This window comes from Gobio gobio (assembly GCF_949357685.1).
Source record: "Gobio gobio genome assembly, chromosome: 24".
NCBI classification, from domain to species: Eukaryota; Metazoa; Chordata; class Actinopteri; order Cypriniformes; family Gobionidae; genus Gobio; species Gobio gobio.
This window is the reverse complement of record NC_137120.1, coordinates 7905842-7920759: the sequence shown is the minus strand read 5'-3', so window position 1 is coordinate 7920759 and position 14918 is coordinate 7905842. Positions and strand designations below refer to the sequence as shown.

General features: G+C 38.1%; 1 protein-coding gene across 1 annotated transcript; it reads left to right on the top strand.

The window, feature by feature from the left end:
• Window positions 1–668: 668 nt before the first annotated feature.
• LOC307120319 (cytochrome b-245 light chain-like) lies at window positions 669–4117 on the top strand. The gene is made up of 6 exons (XM_079807308.1): window positions 669–831; window positions 1066–1135; window positions 1213–1287; window positions 1391–1474; window positions 1588–1669; window positions 3090–4117. The coding sequence occupies exons 1-6, from the start codon at window positions 774–776 to the stop codon at window positions 3279–3281; spliced, it is 561 nt and encodes a 186-aa protein (XP_079663434.1). The 5' UTR covers window positions 669–773; the 3' UTR covers window positions 3282–4117.
• The last annotated feature ends 10801 nt before the right edge of the window (window positions 4118–14918 follow it).

The window sequence follows — 14918 nt, the reverse complement described above, 5'->3', positions numbered from 1 at the left end:
TCTTAAACGTTTTATACCAAGAACCACCTCAGAAAATATTTGGCTTTCCAAGTAATGACGAAATAGTGTGGTATGCCTAACTATTCAGCTACAGCTCTGCACAGTTCAAAAACAAGGCAGTTTATTCCTAATAAGAATATGTATTGTTGTCAGCCACTTTAACATACACAGTAAATACACAGTTTGTACATTAACGCACTGTGCAAGTACACATTGCAATGTTTATTATGATGACTACAAGATTAATAAAACATTTTCCTCAGTGGGTATGCACCTATAGTTAACAGAAACACTGGCTATAATTAACAAGAATTTCAGGATGACTCACACCAGGCTAGCTTTTAAACATTTTATTAGGGCACAAATAATTAATAATAATCTGTATTAGCCTGGACGAGCGGTTATTCGCTCATTGTTTGCTCTGTGTCCTTATTTATTATCTGAATGCCTAATCAATCAGCCAAAACAAAGATTTATCATATTACACAAACTATTCATTGTTTTGAAAATGTGAACTGTTGCAGTTAATGCTTAACATTGTCTTTTCGAAATAATCCATGAAACGAGTTGCGATTTGAGGAGCGCACTAATATTTTCAGTTTGCTTGTCTCAAGGCCACGCCCACAGCAAGAGAAATCTCATGAATATTCATGTTTACTCCCCCCACTGGAACAGTTTTTCACAGGAACCAAATATTACACAACACCGGCCACTACCCACTTGCATTATAGAATTAAGTTGAAAATAAAGTGTAAGCACACACTTAAGTGATCATGGGGAAGATCGAGTGGGCTATGTGGGCTAACGAGCAAGCTCTGGCTGCTGGACTCAGTAAGAACTCACAACTTTCTATATCTCATTCTATTTTTCTGGCTGTCTAAAACGTTTAAACAAGGAAGTTACACTTGGGCTGTTTGAATACTCCTTGTATGAAACTAAGTGGTCGTTCATTCCGTGATGTTTAAAAAAATATATTATCATTGAATGATAGCCTATTATTGATTTATATTTTTAAAAACCAAAAATGTAAAGAAACAGGGCATTAAACTGTTATTCCTGTTGCAGTTTATGCGACTGGTGGAATCGTCGGAGTGGCCGGTCAGTTCAGAGGCTGGCAGTTTGCAGCGTTCGGCATGTATCCTTACAACCTCTGGAACTTTCCTATAAATGGCTTTGATTTGCCCCACATTTTTATATCCTTGACGGTGATAGTGCTGCCGGTGTGTTTGTGTGTTTGCTTGAATATCCGCGGAGCAAACGGAGCAAAGGCACCAGCGTTGAGAGAACGTAAGTGTTTTATATCAATCTGACCTCGTTACAGGAAGTAGCCTAGTCATTTGTATAGTGAAAACTTCCTTGTGTGCTCTGAATCATACACTCTTTTTTTTAGTGGTCAGTACTGCTTTACAGTGTGTGTAAAGGCTTTTGGACCCCTGACCAGAAACTATTACATCAGAGCGTTCGTACACGCTGCGTAAGTCTGTCATTCTTCAGTTCAGTCAGGTGTTGTCATGTGTCCATGTTGAGCTTTTATTGTTGCGGTATAAGACAGCATCTTTCTGTGTTTCTGTGTGTGTTACCCTGCAGGTTGTGTGTTCCTGGAGGGTTCATGTTAGCCACAGTTCTGGGATGTGTGTGTCTAGCGATTTCCAGCGTAATCTACCTTTCGGTAAGTTCCTCCAAAATAATTAAGTATACTGATTTATCTGGACTCCAGATAAACATCATGACTGAATGAATGTGAATGCAACCGCAACTAAAAGAAGATAGGAAACTAAAAGTCTAAAAATCGTATTGCTTAATGCTCATTTGCTTCCTCTTATAAAACCCCCCTTTTCACTTGCAAACTGTTACAGGAACAGTTCAACCATAATGAAAATTCTGTCATTTACTCACCCACATGTGGTTTAAACTCATATGACGTTATAAGTAGTCCATATTCACATTCTGTGAAACATTCACATTCTCTGTTTAATTTCTACTGAAGAAAGAAAACATGAATGATGTAAATTATAAGATAATTTTCCCTTTTGCGTGAACTCAAGCTTCATTCAAACATGAATATGGTTATTTGTGCTGACAGATTATATGAGTGTAATATGATGATCAATCCCACATTATTTTAGTATAGTGTATTTCACTTAAAGGGATAGTTCACCCAAAAACGAAAATTTGATGTTTTTCTGCTTACCCCTAAGGCATCCAAGATGTAGGTTTCTTCAGTAAAACACAAATGAAGATTTTTAACTCCAACCGTTGCTGTGTGTCACTCATATAATGCTTGTTAATGGAGACAAATTCTATTAGAGTAAAAAAAAACATGGACAGACAACTTCAAATTAAACTCTGCGGCTCGTGACGACACATTGATGTCTTAAGACACGAAACGATCGGTTTCTGAGAGAAACTGAACGGTATTTATGCAAATATATCACCTCATATCAGACGAACGCTTTAGCTCTCCAGACTGCCATCACTTCCTGTGAGTGAGGTCAAAATAGCGGCCGGGTCATAGATATATACATAGATTCCTCATTAGTGCCTGCATGGATCATGGCGTGGATCGCTCGAATGAGGAATCTACGTATACATATCTATGACCCGGACGCTATTTTGACCTCACTCACAGGAAGTGATGGCAGTCTGGAGAGCTGATGACATTCGTCTGATATGAGGTGATATAATTGCATAAATACCGTTCGGTTTCTCTCAGAAACCGATCGTTTCGTGTCTTAAGACACCAATGTGTCGTCACGAGCCGCGGGGTTTAATTTGAAGTTGTCTGTCCATGTTTTTTTTACTCTAATAGAATTCGTCTCCATTGAAAAGCATTATATGAGTGACACACAGCAACGGTTGGAGTTAAAAATCTTCATTTGTGTTCTACTGAAGAAACGAAGACACCTACATCTTGGATCTTGGATCAAATTTTCGTTTTTGGGTGAACTATCCCTTTAATTAGACTCATATGAACTGTCACTTGCAGAAGACGTCTTGGTACAACATCTATGTTAGGATGCATTTGGTTGTGTAGAGGGTATTCACATGAAATTCTGCCTTTTGTACATGATTTTAAACCGGCATCACAGGCAGCTATTCATGGAGAGCATTGGGAGCCAATATTGCCCCGGACAGAGCCACCAAAGCGCGTTGGGGAGAGCATCAAAGAACCTCCTCAAAACCCTCCACCTCGACCTCCTGCCGAACTCCGCCGAAAGAAAGTGGATAACCTAGAGACTGCTGCATATGACAATCCCATGTCTGTGACTATCAGCGAATAACAATTCCAGTGTGAAAATAGTTTACCTATAATTCAAGGAGGCTTCAGCTACAAGTAACTGTAATACGAAGCATTTAGATAGATGAGAGCGAGAGAGACAGATATGGCACTGACTGGTATTGTTTATTTTATAATATGTTAATAATGAGTTGAATAGTTGAATAATGTTTATTCAATTTGATACATCCCAGTTACTTGCATACATTTTCATTTTTTATTGTCACTGATAAGAGGAGAGATTTTTTTTATCATCTAATATAATCATAAAAGGGAAAATAATAAGTTTACTTGGATTCTGTCAAAATGTTAACAGTAATTTTGCATATTTACTTCAAAGTAGTGTATATAGTTATGTCTTCATTTGTTAGTACAAATTGTACTTCATTTGTAACTCAGGATTTGCTTCATTCAATTAGTCATTTATAGAGATAAAATATTGCTTCCTCTTTTATGTGTTGTGCATATAACCTAATTCTGTGTGGCTTATAAACGATTTCAAAATGTAGGAAAATGTTTCTTCCTGGATGCACCATATTCATAACCAAAGAAAAGAAATGCACAATGGTCATTACGTAATGGAAAAGGGGAAATCTGATAAAACATGTCTTAATGTTTTCATAATATTCTGTTTCTCCTCAAGGAACAAGGAAGTTCATCTTGCTCGAAAAATGAAGCCGCATTGTACTTAGTTTTCCTTTGATGGTGGTTTGTTTGATTGATTGAATGTTTAACAAAGAAGAAATTCTTCTTTGCATGTCTAATGTGAATTTAACTGGCATGTACAATGAAGAAATAAAGTGCTGTGTAAAGATGAACGGAAAGTTCTGCTATATGACGAATGAGCTTTAAAGGTTTTGAACATTCAGCAGCATTTCATTATCAAACTTTGATTATCTGACAGAGAAAACATGAGGTTCTTCTATGCTTGGTTACTACAGTAAGTGTGTGTATAACTACTGATGCATGTAGACAACTCTAACAAGAACACGTTATGCTAGCTTGACTAATTATTGTTACTTTGCTATTTTGATTAGTGTTAATGACTTATAATAAGTCGTCCTCAGTAGCAGAGAAGGATCCTCTTACAGTTTTTTTTTACGATGGCTTAAGTGTGATTTTAAAAACAAGGCTCCTTTTGTCAAAACTACACGCAATTCACACATCCACACACACATTGCAGAACACATCAGTTCAAAATGAAACACTTCATTCAAAACTTTACAATAATTGAACAAAACCCAATTTTGTCACTCTATGGCACACACATGCTAACACGCATGGTTCATGCAATCTGATTCTGTTTGAACAACTTACACACTGCTGTGTTGCTGTACAATTTCTTCAATTTTTCTAATGATACTGCACTTTGATGAAAATATTTCTCTTCACATTGTAAAACATTTACATTTACTGTAATCATTTAGCAGATGTTTTTTATCCAAAGCAACTAACAAATGATGAGAGCAAAAGAAGCAATCAAACCAACAGTAGAGCAACAATATACAAGTTCCGTGACCAGTCACAGTTAGTCCAGCACTGTAGATGTAGCAAGTTTTTGTATTAAATAGATACAGAATAGTGAGTGTTAGTATTAATGGATTAAGTGTTGCGGAAAAAGATGCGTCTTCAGCAGTTTCTTGAAAATCAGTCCTTCCAGAAAAATTCGGCTTTTTTTTATGATTGTTGCGGGCAAAAATCCTTGATTATGCGGCACGTTTTCTTAAAAAATGCGATGAAAAATGCGGGATATTTATGCAATTTTATGCGATAAAATTGCGGGAACTTGCAAAAACTGCGGTTTGATGAGAAAGAGAAAAAAAGCACTACATCACAGAAAGTGCTGGAATATTTAAGTTCTCATCTTGTTTTATTGAAGACCTTAATAATGGCTCAAATTTACAAAACATTTAGTCAATCAAGTTCTGTAGCTTTACAAAAGGAATATGCTACAACTTCTGAAAAAATTTATAAATAACTTCCTGTTTTACAGATGTCGCTATACAAAACAGACATTTGAGTGCTTCCAATGCACAAAGTGCAATCTCTTAAAGGGTTAGTTCACCTAAAAATGAAAATTCTGTCATTAATGACTTCCCTTTATGTTGTTGGACACAAATGAAGATATTTTAGTTGAATTCCGATGGCTCAGAAAGGCGTCCATTGGCACAATGTACACTCTCAAGACCCATAAAAGGTAGCCTACTAAAGACGTCGTTACAAAGTCCATCTCACTACAGTGGTTCTACAATAACTTTATGAAGCGACGATAATAGTATTGTGTGCAAAAAAAACTAAATAACGACTTATATAGTGATGACTGATTTCAAAACACAGCATCATGATGCTATGAATCATCGAGTCGATTCATGATTCGGATCGCGTGTCAAACTGCTGAAATACGTGACTTTGGCGATCCAACCCGCTGAATCGACTCATTGATTCATAACGCTTCAAACCGCTGAATCAACTCATTGATTCATAACGCTTAAAAACCGCTGAATCGACTCATTGATTCATAACGCTTCAAACCGCTGAATCAACTCATTGATTCATAACGCTTAAAAACCGCTGAATCGACTCATTGAGATTGATTCATTGACGCTTGAAAGCTTCATGATGCTGTGTTTTGAAATCAGTCAGCACACAGGGAAACTGCTTTGCTCTTTTGCTGTTATTTTTGTTGGCCAATGGGAGTTTGTGCTTCATCATGGTAATGATGGTTTCACCGGTATCTATGGTTTCTCCACGGGGTTTGAAGCTTTTCGATGACGTTCGCGTCGGGTAATCACGTCACTTCAAAACGTTCCCATGGCAATTGGCGGAAATGGCGGCTCTTGTGTGAAGTAAACGAAAATGTTTCAACTTTCTGCTAATATAGGCCTATATGACTTTTTTTGCAACGAAAATGCGGGGATTATGAAATTATGATAGCCCCGCATATTTTCCACGCGGAAATAGGCAATTTATGCGGCGAAAGTGCGGCGTATTTGGCTGGACTTTGGCTGATTATGCGTTAAATCACGCGATCGCATAATCGCGTTTTTCTGGAGGGACTGGAAAATGGCTCACGACTTAGCAGTTTGGGTTGAGACAGGCAGGTCATTCCACCAGCTTGGAGCAGTCAGTGTAAAGGTATGTGTAACACAGTTCGTTGTTATGGGAAGAAGGTGGTGGGAACCGGCGAACGTTTAACAAACTTTAATAAATAATAGGGCTGTCAAAAGATTAATCGCGATTAATCTCATCCAAAATAAAAGTTTGTGTTTACATAATATATATGTGTGTACTGTGTAAAATTATTATTTATATATAAAAACACACAAGCATGTATATATTTAAGAAAAATTTATTATATTTATATATAAAATATTTATATTTATATATAATATAAATTATATAAATGTATATACATGCAAATATTTCTTAAAGGTCCCATGGCATTAAATTTTCATTTTATGAGGTATTTCAACATTAATATGAGTTCCCCTAGCCTGAATATTGTCCCCAAGTGGATAGAAATGTTGATCGGTGTAAAACCGAGTTCTGGCTGTCTTTCTCTGCCTTTGAGAAAATGACAGGCCAGACGAGCCAATCCTGAAGTCTCCTGGTTTGACGTCCAAGCAGGAACGGTTTCCTCCCTTTCCTCCGCCCAGAGAATCTGGCACGCCCATGCAAGCGCGAGAGATCATTAACGTTATTTGTGAACTGAACACTGGCAGTTTCTCAGTGTTTGGATGTACAAATGAAAACAGAAGTCTTTCTTCAGTTCCTTCTGATCTGTGATCATTGATTTCTTATGTGTAGCTTATTATTTATTATTTGTGGACACGCAGCGGCTTCTCTCTCTCCCGACAGAACAGTGTTTTCGTGTTTTCTATCTTGTGAGTCAGTGTTTTTGTACGTCCTTGTCGCGTCTATCTGTTCTAAAATGTGCATACAGTCTTTTCTGTTTAACATCAGCAGTAACATCTTTAGAGATAAACTTCACACACGCCGAAGCTCGGCCTCCAACATCCCCGACCCCCAGTACTGCATCTGGCCCACAGCGGAGGCACCAAACGCGGCGTGAGTTTAAGCAGAAGGGGGGTAAGCGTGAGGGTATCTGGGCTAGGCTAGCCAGCTTTCCCCACAATAAACTGGATTACATTCGATTACTGCTGTTGTGTCTTTGTTTGCGCTGTGTAACGTTACTCAATGCGCGTCACTGACGCTATTCATATGATTGGAACATATCTAGAAATAATGCTATACTCAACACTTACTAACTCGTTCATCTCGCTGTAATGGTACATTGCATGTGTTACAAAGTTGGTAGAATAATGATGAAGAGGACTCGGTGTGACTGGGACTCGTGTTTATTCAGAACTCTCAGATACAAACACAATAAACTCGCGCTGACAGACAGCGCTCTCATAACTCAGTAGTTACTATAAATAACTTTGTTAGCAATCGCTTCGTCTCCGTGATGTCCGGTTCGCGAACGAATCAGTCTTTTGAATCGGTTCTTTTTAGTGAACCGAACCAGTTCACCAAATCGGACTGAATCGTTCTAAACGGTTCGCGTCTCCAGTCAGCGCTGATCCATAATTTACTAAAGTTACTAACTTTCTGACATGAGTGACAGCCCCTCTGACTAGAAATAAACTAATAACCTGAAGTATATGCTAGTAACTACAACAGTTCACCCTGAACTGAGACATGCTGAGAGAACTGATGTGAAGTGAACGCAGGTCCATCCGTATCTCTGGCAGACTCGTGCCTGCTCGTGCCTCGTTAAACCACGCCCCCTCCGCTCATTTAAAATGCAAAGATGTCAGCCAATCACAACAGTGGGCGTTTTTACTGAAGTCTCACAGCAGACACGCCTCTTGAAGCAGGGCATTCAGCCACAGGGCAAACAGCAGTATAGAAAAAATGCCTTTTATTTCTAAATTATGACATTTCATGATGTAAAAATCATACTAATAATATAAGTACACCTCAGAAAACACTATAAAATAATAGAAAAATGCCATGCCATGGGACCTTTAAATATATACATGAATGTGTTTGTATTTATATATACATAATAATTATACAGAGTACACACAAATATATTATGTAAACAAACTTTTATTTTGGATGTGATTAATCGCGATTAATCTTTTTACTGCCCTAATAAATAAATAAACAAACTGAAAGTAAAAACGGCAGCCTCCTCACGGAAGACTGACATAATAAAATGTAAAGAAAACACAACATAAAATCCAGGCCTGTTCCTCTCTCGCTCTCCTTTTATGCATCCGAGCTCCTCTGCGAGACACGAGACTGGTGCGGCATGCAGCTGGCCCCTCATTATCACTCACACCACCGGCCTCGCCCTGTTCTCACAGTCCCTCTTCCTCGTCTTGCTTGCCACAGTCTTTGAAAGTGATTTTGTGCCTCTTTGGGATGGCACCACAAGGCGCCCCTCATTGGTAGAATGCAAGCTTCTGGATGGCACTTAAGTCTGAAGTAGTGAGTTTAGGTGATAACACTTTAGAATAATTCTCCGTCATTAATGAATAACTACACAGGAACAAGTGAGTAATGCATTATTAACACACTAGTAACTATTAACTAACGATAAACTCTAATTAATGAATTAGTAAGTAATAGTGCTTAGTTGAAGGTGGTAGTTCACTATCAGTTAATCAATAACTAGGCCTACTATTTTTTACACACCTCCCAGAGGACTACTAAAAACTACTATATACATATTCATAATGTAAGGCCGCTGAATTTGCTCCAATGATCGGTAAAGAACCGCGCATGCGGTTCGTGTTTCCGCTGGGCAAAATGGATTTAATTATAATATTCTTTATTATAGGGGGGGTGCAGTATCAAGATGCATGTTGACTAAATTCAAGCATTAAAGAGAAAACAGTGTCTTCACTTTTATCTTTTTACACATTCATTTCCCACATATAATTGAATGTGGAAAGGAAAAACAAAAGAAAACAGCAACAACAGACTAGCATGTTGACTACTTGAACATACATTTTGCTCTCTTTTCTTTCTGGCCAGCAAAGTTCTCAATGACTCTCTGATTAAAGTCAGTCATCTCAGTAGTGTCATGACGTTTGCATTGTTCAGTCAGATATTTGAGGTCTCTTACCCTCGTTGTTGTCCACAAAACTTAAGTACCGACACTTTGAAATAAAAGACGGAAAGCAATAAAGGGCATTGCTAACAACACATCCAGCCAGCCACCTACGTTTCTCAGAACAAGCGCGTGAAGCTCCGAGTGCAGCAGCGTCCTGTCACTGGCCCGCTGCTGGATTTGTAAATCGTGTTGGTCCGGTTCGGGATCCTTTATCATTTTTTTTCTTCCAACGAACACCTTGAGAAAGAATTCGGTCCTGCCATCTCCATCTCTACGAAACTGATCATCCTAATAAGGTTTTGGCAGAGTCGGAGTGACGGTGTCGACTGCGCACTTTCGCTTTAGTGGCCAAGAGTGTAAAGTTGAATGACAGGTGACGAGAACCAATCAGATTGGATAAAATAACACACATCCAATTCTGATTCGCCAGGGACGCAATGACCTGCGTCCGGAGGAGGATCTTTAAGAACCAATTAGAGACCAGCTTCAGGTCACATGCTGCCCGTAGATTTTTGGACTCAGATAGACATCCATTTGTCCAGCGTCCCTCACGCATGAAACCGCATGAAACATATTGAAGAACATATAAAATAGTTAACCCATCAAAGCCAGTTTTTATTAAATGCTGAGGGTCTTACTAACAGCCAGCACATCATATGAGTAAACTATTTTATTTTTATTTCACTTTTATATCATTTTTGTATACATGTATATTTCTGGAATTTTGATGGGGCGGTGCCCCAGCGCCCTCTATTGACCAGCCGCCACTGATCTTATGTCTGTGTGCGCGCGTCTGTGTTTGTGAGAGACAGCTCGTAGCACTGATACAACGGTACTTTTTAATCCATAAGTAACTAACGCGCTAGTTTTCATACAAAATAAATATGTAACATAATTAGGTACTTTTATTATTAACACAATAACGTAACACATGCAGGCTACGTTGCTCAACACTGAGAATTAATAAATGTACGCCTGTTTCTCCAGACACAAGCTTATATTATATGGTTCACAGAATCGCAGTTCACTGAGGGTGCGTCTCAATCAGCTCCCTAGTTCAGTAGTCAGGTCACTGATCAGGACATAAGTCAATGGGCTGGCTCCCTGATCAGTGCCCTGACTAGTGAACTAGGGAGCTGATCGAGACGCACCCTGAATCTCGCGCTCCTTTCTGGCAAGCGCACCTGTTCACAGTTCAGTGTGAATATGAATATTAATATATTCAATATAATATATAATATAATATATATTCAATTAACTATCAATGAGAACAAACATATTTACGTTGCTAAGGGTGTTGTGTAGTGATCAAACAAACATCAACAGTAGCTATAAAAGTGTGCACACATTCTGAGCGAAATGAACAGCAGGTGGCTTTTTTAGGCAGTTCACGTACCGAGTAGCCTCTAAACTAAACACTAAACATCCCATCAACTGATCTCTAACTTCTTTAACTTAAAGGTAGGGTAGGTATTTGTCCAAATTTGTTTAAACTTTCTTTATATGTCAATACATAATCAAAATGTAAGTACTCTGAAAAAGAGAGTATAAAAATCGAGTGACTCTAGACTTTTTAATCTGCAATAAACACCGCTCATTATTTTCGTCCGGGACGAAACAAGTGATTGGCTTAGGCGCCTGTCACTCTCTCTCGCTACCATGGCTACCACCGCTTTTGCTCCATGATCTGCCCACATGCACACACCCCAGTGTTGCCAAGTCGGGCTACTTCAAACACTGTTGCCGCGGGCTGTTTTTCATGTCCGCGGGTTGAAGAGACCCCAATTATGTGATGTTTTGCCCCAGGATTTGCAAATTTTAGCAGGCAGCCCTACCAAAAAGACACATATTTTACCCCCCAAACGCGCACATATTTTACCCCCCAAATGCGACTAGCAATTGTGCGGATTTTGTTGTGAAAACATGGCAACCCTGGCGCACCCGTTTGATTTGAGGAGTTCAAGAGGCTGTATTTCTGCTGGACAGGTAATCTTTCATTTTGATTATACATTTTTTTGGTTTATGTTTTCATGAGGCATGTAACACTAGCACACGTAGCTGCCTAATATAGCTAACATAACATTACTTAGCATAAAGTTACAATGTTATACACTTAGCGAGCCATTAGTAGAGATGATAAATACTCAATATGCTTAGCTCAAGTTGATCGCTGTCGTGTTGAGTTTCGCAAAATGTAACTTTAGATAACAAAATGCATGTGTAAAAGCTAGTACACCGCATCCAGGAACTTTTTTTAGAACTAAGTTAGCTTTAGCTACTACCCTCTGTCTAAACTCTTCTACCATGTTCATCGGGAACTTTACCTGCATGTTTATTTCGGCCATTGGTTTGTTTTTATATTCTCTACCTATGTTTACTGATGCTTTTATCTTGTATCTGTGTGTGTCGTAGACACTGTGTTGTGTGTGTATTTTAAACTTTACCAGTATCAGTATTCTAGCTTGATAGTGAGTACTAAAAGACATCTTATTTGTTTATATTCATAATGATAAAGTTAGATTATTTATTACATGTGATTCTGACATGATGTCACTACATGCACTTCTTCTCCGCTCGCCTCAGGTAAATAATGCGTCTTTCAGCTGATCGCGGTCGGCGTGGCGCGTTCATGTGTTTTGGGGGCGTGGCTTTGGAAAGAGCCCAGAAGGGAGAAGGTGGAGTGAATGGAAATAATGAGCTGTCTTTAAAACAGTTGTGAGAGGTCTACAGACACTCAATTTTTATACTTTCTTTTTCAGAGTACTTACATTTTAATTATGTATTGATATATAAAGAAAGTTGAAACAAATTTAGAAAAAAAGTTTTTTAACCAAATCTTACCTACCCTACCTTTAAGCAAACGCTGCTTATACATATTTAATTAACAAAACCAAACATTCAAATGCTATAAAGTGTGAACACTGAGACTGAGAGAAATAAACAGCAGATGCTGGCTATTTTCAGACAGTTTGTGTCAGCCAGTAGTCAACAGCTAATAATAAACACCACTTTAACATGATCTCTAACTTAAGCAAACGCTTTTAATACACATTTAGTCATAACAATACAAAACCATGCCCGTTTTAATGCTAGTAAAAGTGTTAGAACAAGGAAACGATCCACCTGCATACCTCTCAGCCATGGTGCCTTCATCTGTGCTGATCTGCTTCTCGAGGAGATGATGTCACACGGAGGGAGGCGTGACCATGTCAGCTGAACACGCCCCAGTTTCTTGACTCCACCCCCATGTCAAAATAGTGCCATAAAAGGTGTGTTCGACTGCACCTCCGTCGGTGTGCTTGATCTGACATTCGTGGGTCTTTAATGCAGAGACTCCTCTAATTTGTTTGCAAAGTTAATGGTCAAACATATCATTAAAAAAGTTCACAATGCTGCTGCAGGTGAAATATAATGTGGCTAACATTGAAGAAATATCTTTTCGTCAGGTTAGATACTGATAATTTCTCACTCAGACCCCTTTATCTAATCCTCTCCACTTAACCGCATAGACTGTAAAAAAATAACCGTCAGACTCGCGTAACCGTCATGTTTGTAGTTTTTTAACACTTTTTATCCATGTTTGTAGTTCTCATCGAATCCTCGCCCATCTCGCAATAAATTGTGGGTAATATCAGCCATTAGAGTTCGCATCGATCTGCACTTCGAATTCTGACCGGAAATAGTAGACCATCCGGGAATCTTTGGAATACTCTTTTCAACATACTACGATTTGGGACATACTAATTCTTTTTTCGAATACTATTTAGTACGGATAGTATGCGAATTGGGACGCAGCACGAGTCCGTGAGTAAGTTCACACAAGGCATTCTCAACAGAGCGATGAATCGAAGATTCACCTTGGAAACAGACGCTACCATAGACAGTAAAAGAAATGGACAGAGCGACTCCATAGACTTCAACGGGGAGAATTGAAGTCAGTTAGAAGCACTTCTCACTTCCTGATGGCTGATGTACTGCGCAGCCTCAGACTGAGCTTGATGACGTAGATGTGACGTGATCAGCCTGTCTGACAGTGGCAAGTCTTCTAGTAGTTGTGCAACGTAAAATCTGAATCAAAGAATCTTGCAGAAACAGAGAGAGTGAGCAGGAGCAACTTTTGATGAATGAAGCAGGATCTGCAACATCTCTATCTGTGTTTATGCCTCCACGCCCCCCCGATTGCCTCATAGACAGAAAAAGATTGCCTACGAGCTTCTCCTCGGGTCTATATGGTAATTTGCTCAACATCGCGACACAGTCGCGTGTTTATGATGCAATCGTTAGCCTATATTTTACAAAAACAGCTTCAACGGGGTGATAGTGTAAGATACAAGGTAATGGAGCCTTTTATACATTGTCGTGTTTGTTTAGAAATAAACAATGGACGAATGGAGTCTTTAAATGCATCCGATATAAAGATATTCACTGTCAAAGTGACACCAAAATGAATAGGAGTCAATGGGATGCTAACAGCAGGTGATGGCTTGGTTAGCAATGGCCGCGCCTATGGGTGGTACGCTTTCCGGGGGCTGGATTACCCCCTTGGTAGCGCACCATTCTACTTCCTCTTCCTCTTCCTCTTTTGTTTAATGGCGGTTTACATAACCTACTTAGTGCACATCGCCACCTATTTGCTGGTTATGCAATAATTTTTTCAATGTTTTCTTTTAATAAGTAATCTTTTTATTCACTGAAAATAAAGATTTTATTGTTTGCTTGATGCTAATTAATTGAAGGCAGATGTGTGAGATGACAATAATGCTGTATATTATAATAGTTGTTTAATGCTATTTTCATATTTTTATTCTTAGAATTTGTATTACTATGTTCTTGTTGTGTTTGTTTTGTATATGTGCACTGGAAGCTTCAGCACCAAGAAAAATTCCTTGTGTGTTCAAGCACACTTGGCAATAAAGCTCTTTCTGATTCTGATTGCAATAAAATAAAATAATAAATATATTTCTATTGAATTAACATATAAACTTTTTTTTTTTTAAACTTGATTTCTGATTTCAATAAAATAAATAATAAATATATTTAAATTTAATTAACATATAAATTAACAAATAAACTTATTTTTTTATTGTAATTCTTTAGAATTAATATATAATATTGTATATTATATAACAAACGAATTTGGTTATATTAATAACTATATATGGTAACACTTTACAATAAGGTTCATTAGTTAACTACATTAGTTAACATGAACTAATAATGAACTGCACTTTTAAAGCATTTATTTATCTTTGTTAATGTTCATTTCAAAATGTACTAATGCATTATTAAAATCTTGCTAACATTAGTTAATGCACTGTGAACTAACATGAACAAACCATGAACAGCTGTATTTTTATGAACTAACGTTAATAAAGTGTTGTTCATGGTTAGCTCATGTTAACTAATGCATTAACTAATGTTAACTAATACAACCTTATTGTAAAGTGTTACCAACTAGGTTAATTATATAAAAGACATCTGAATACCTCTTAAGCAAACTAACCCTGGATCATG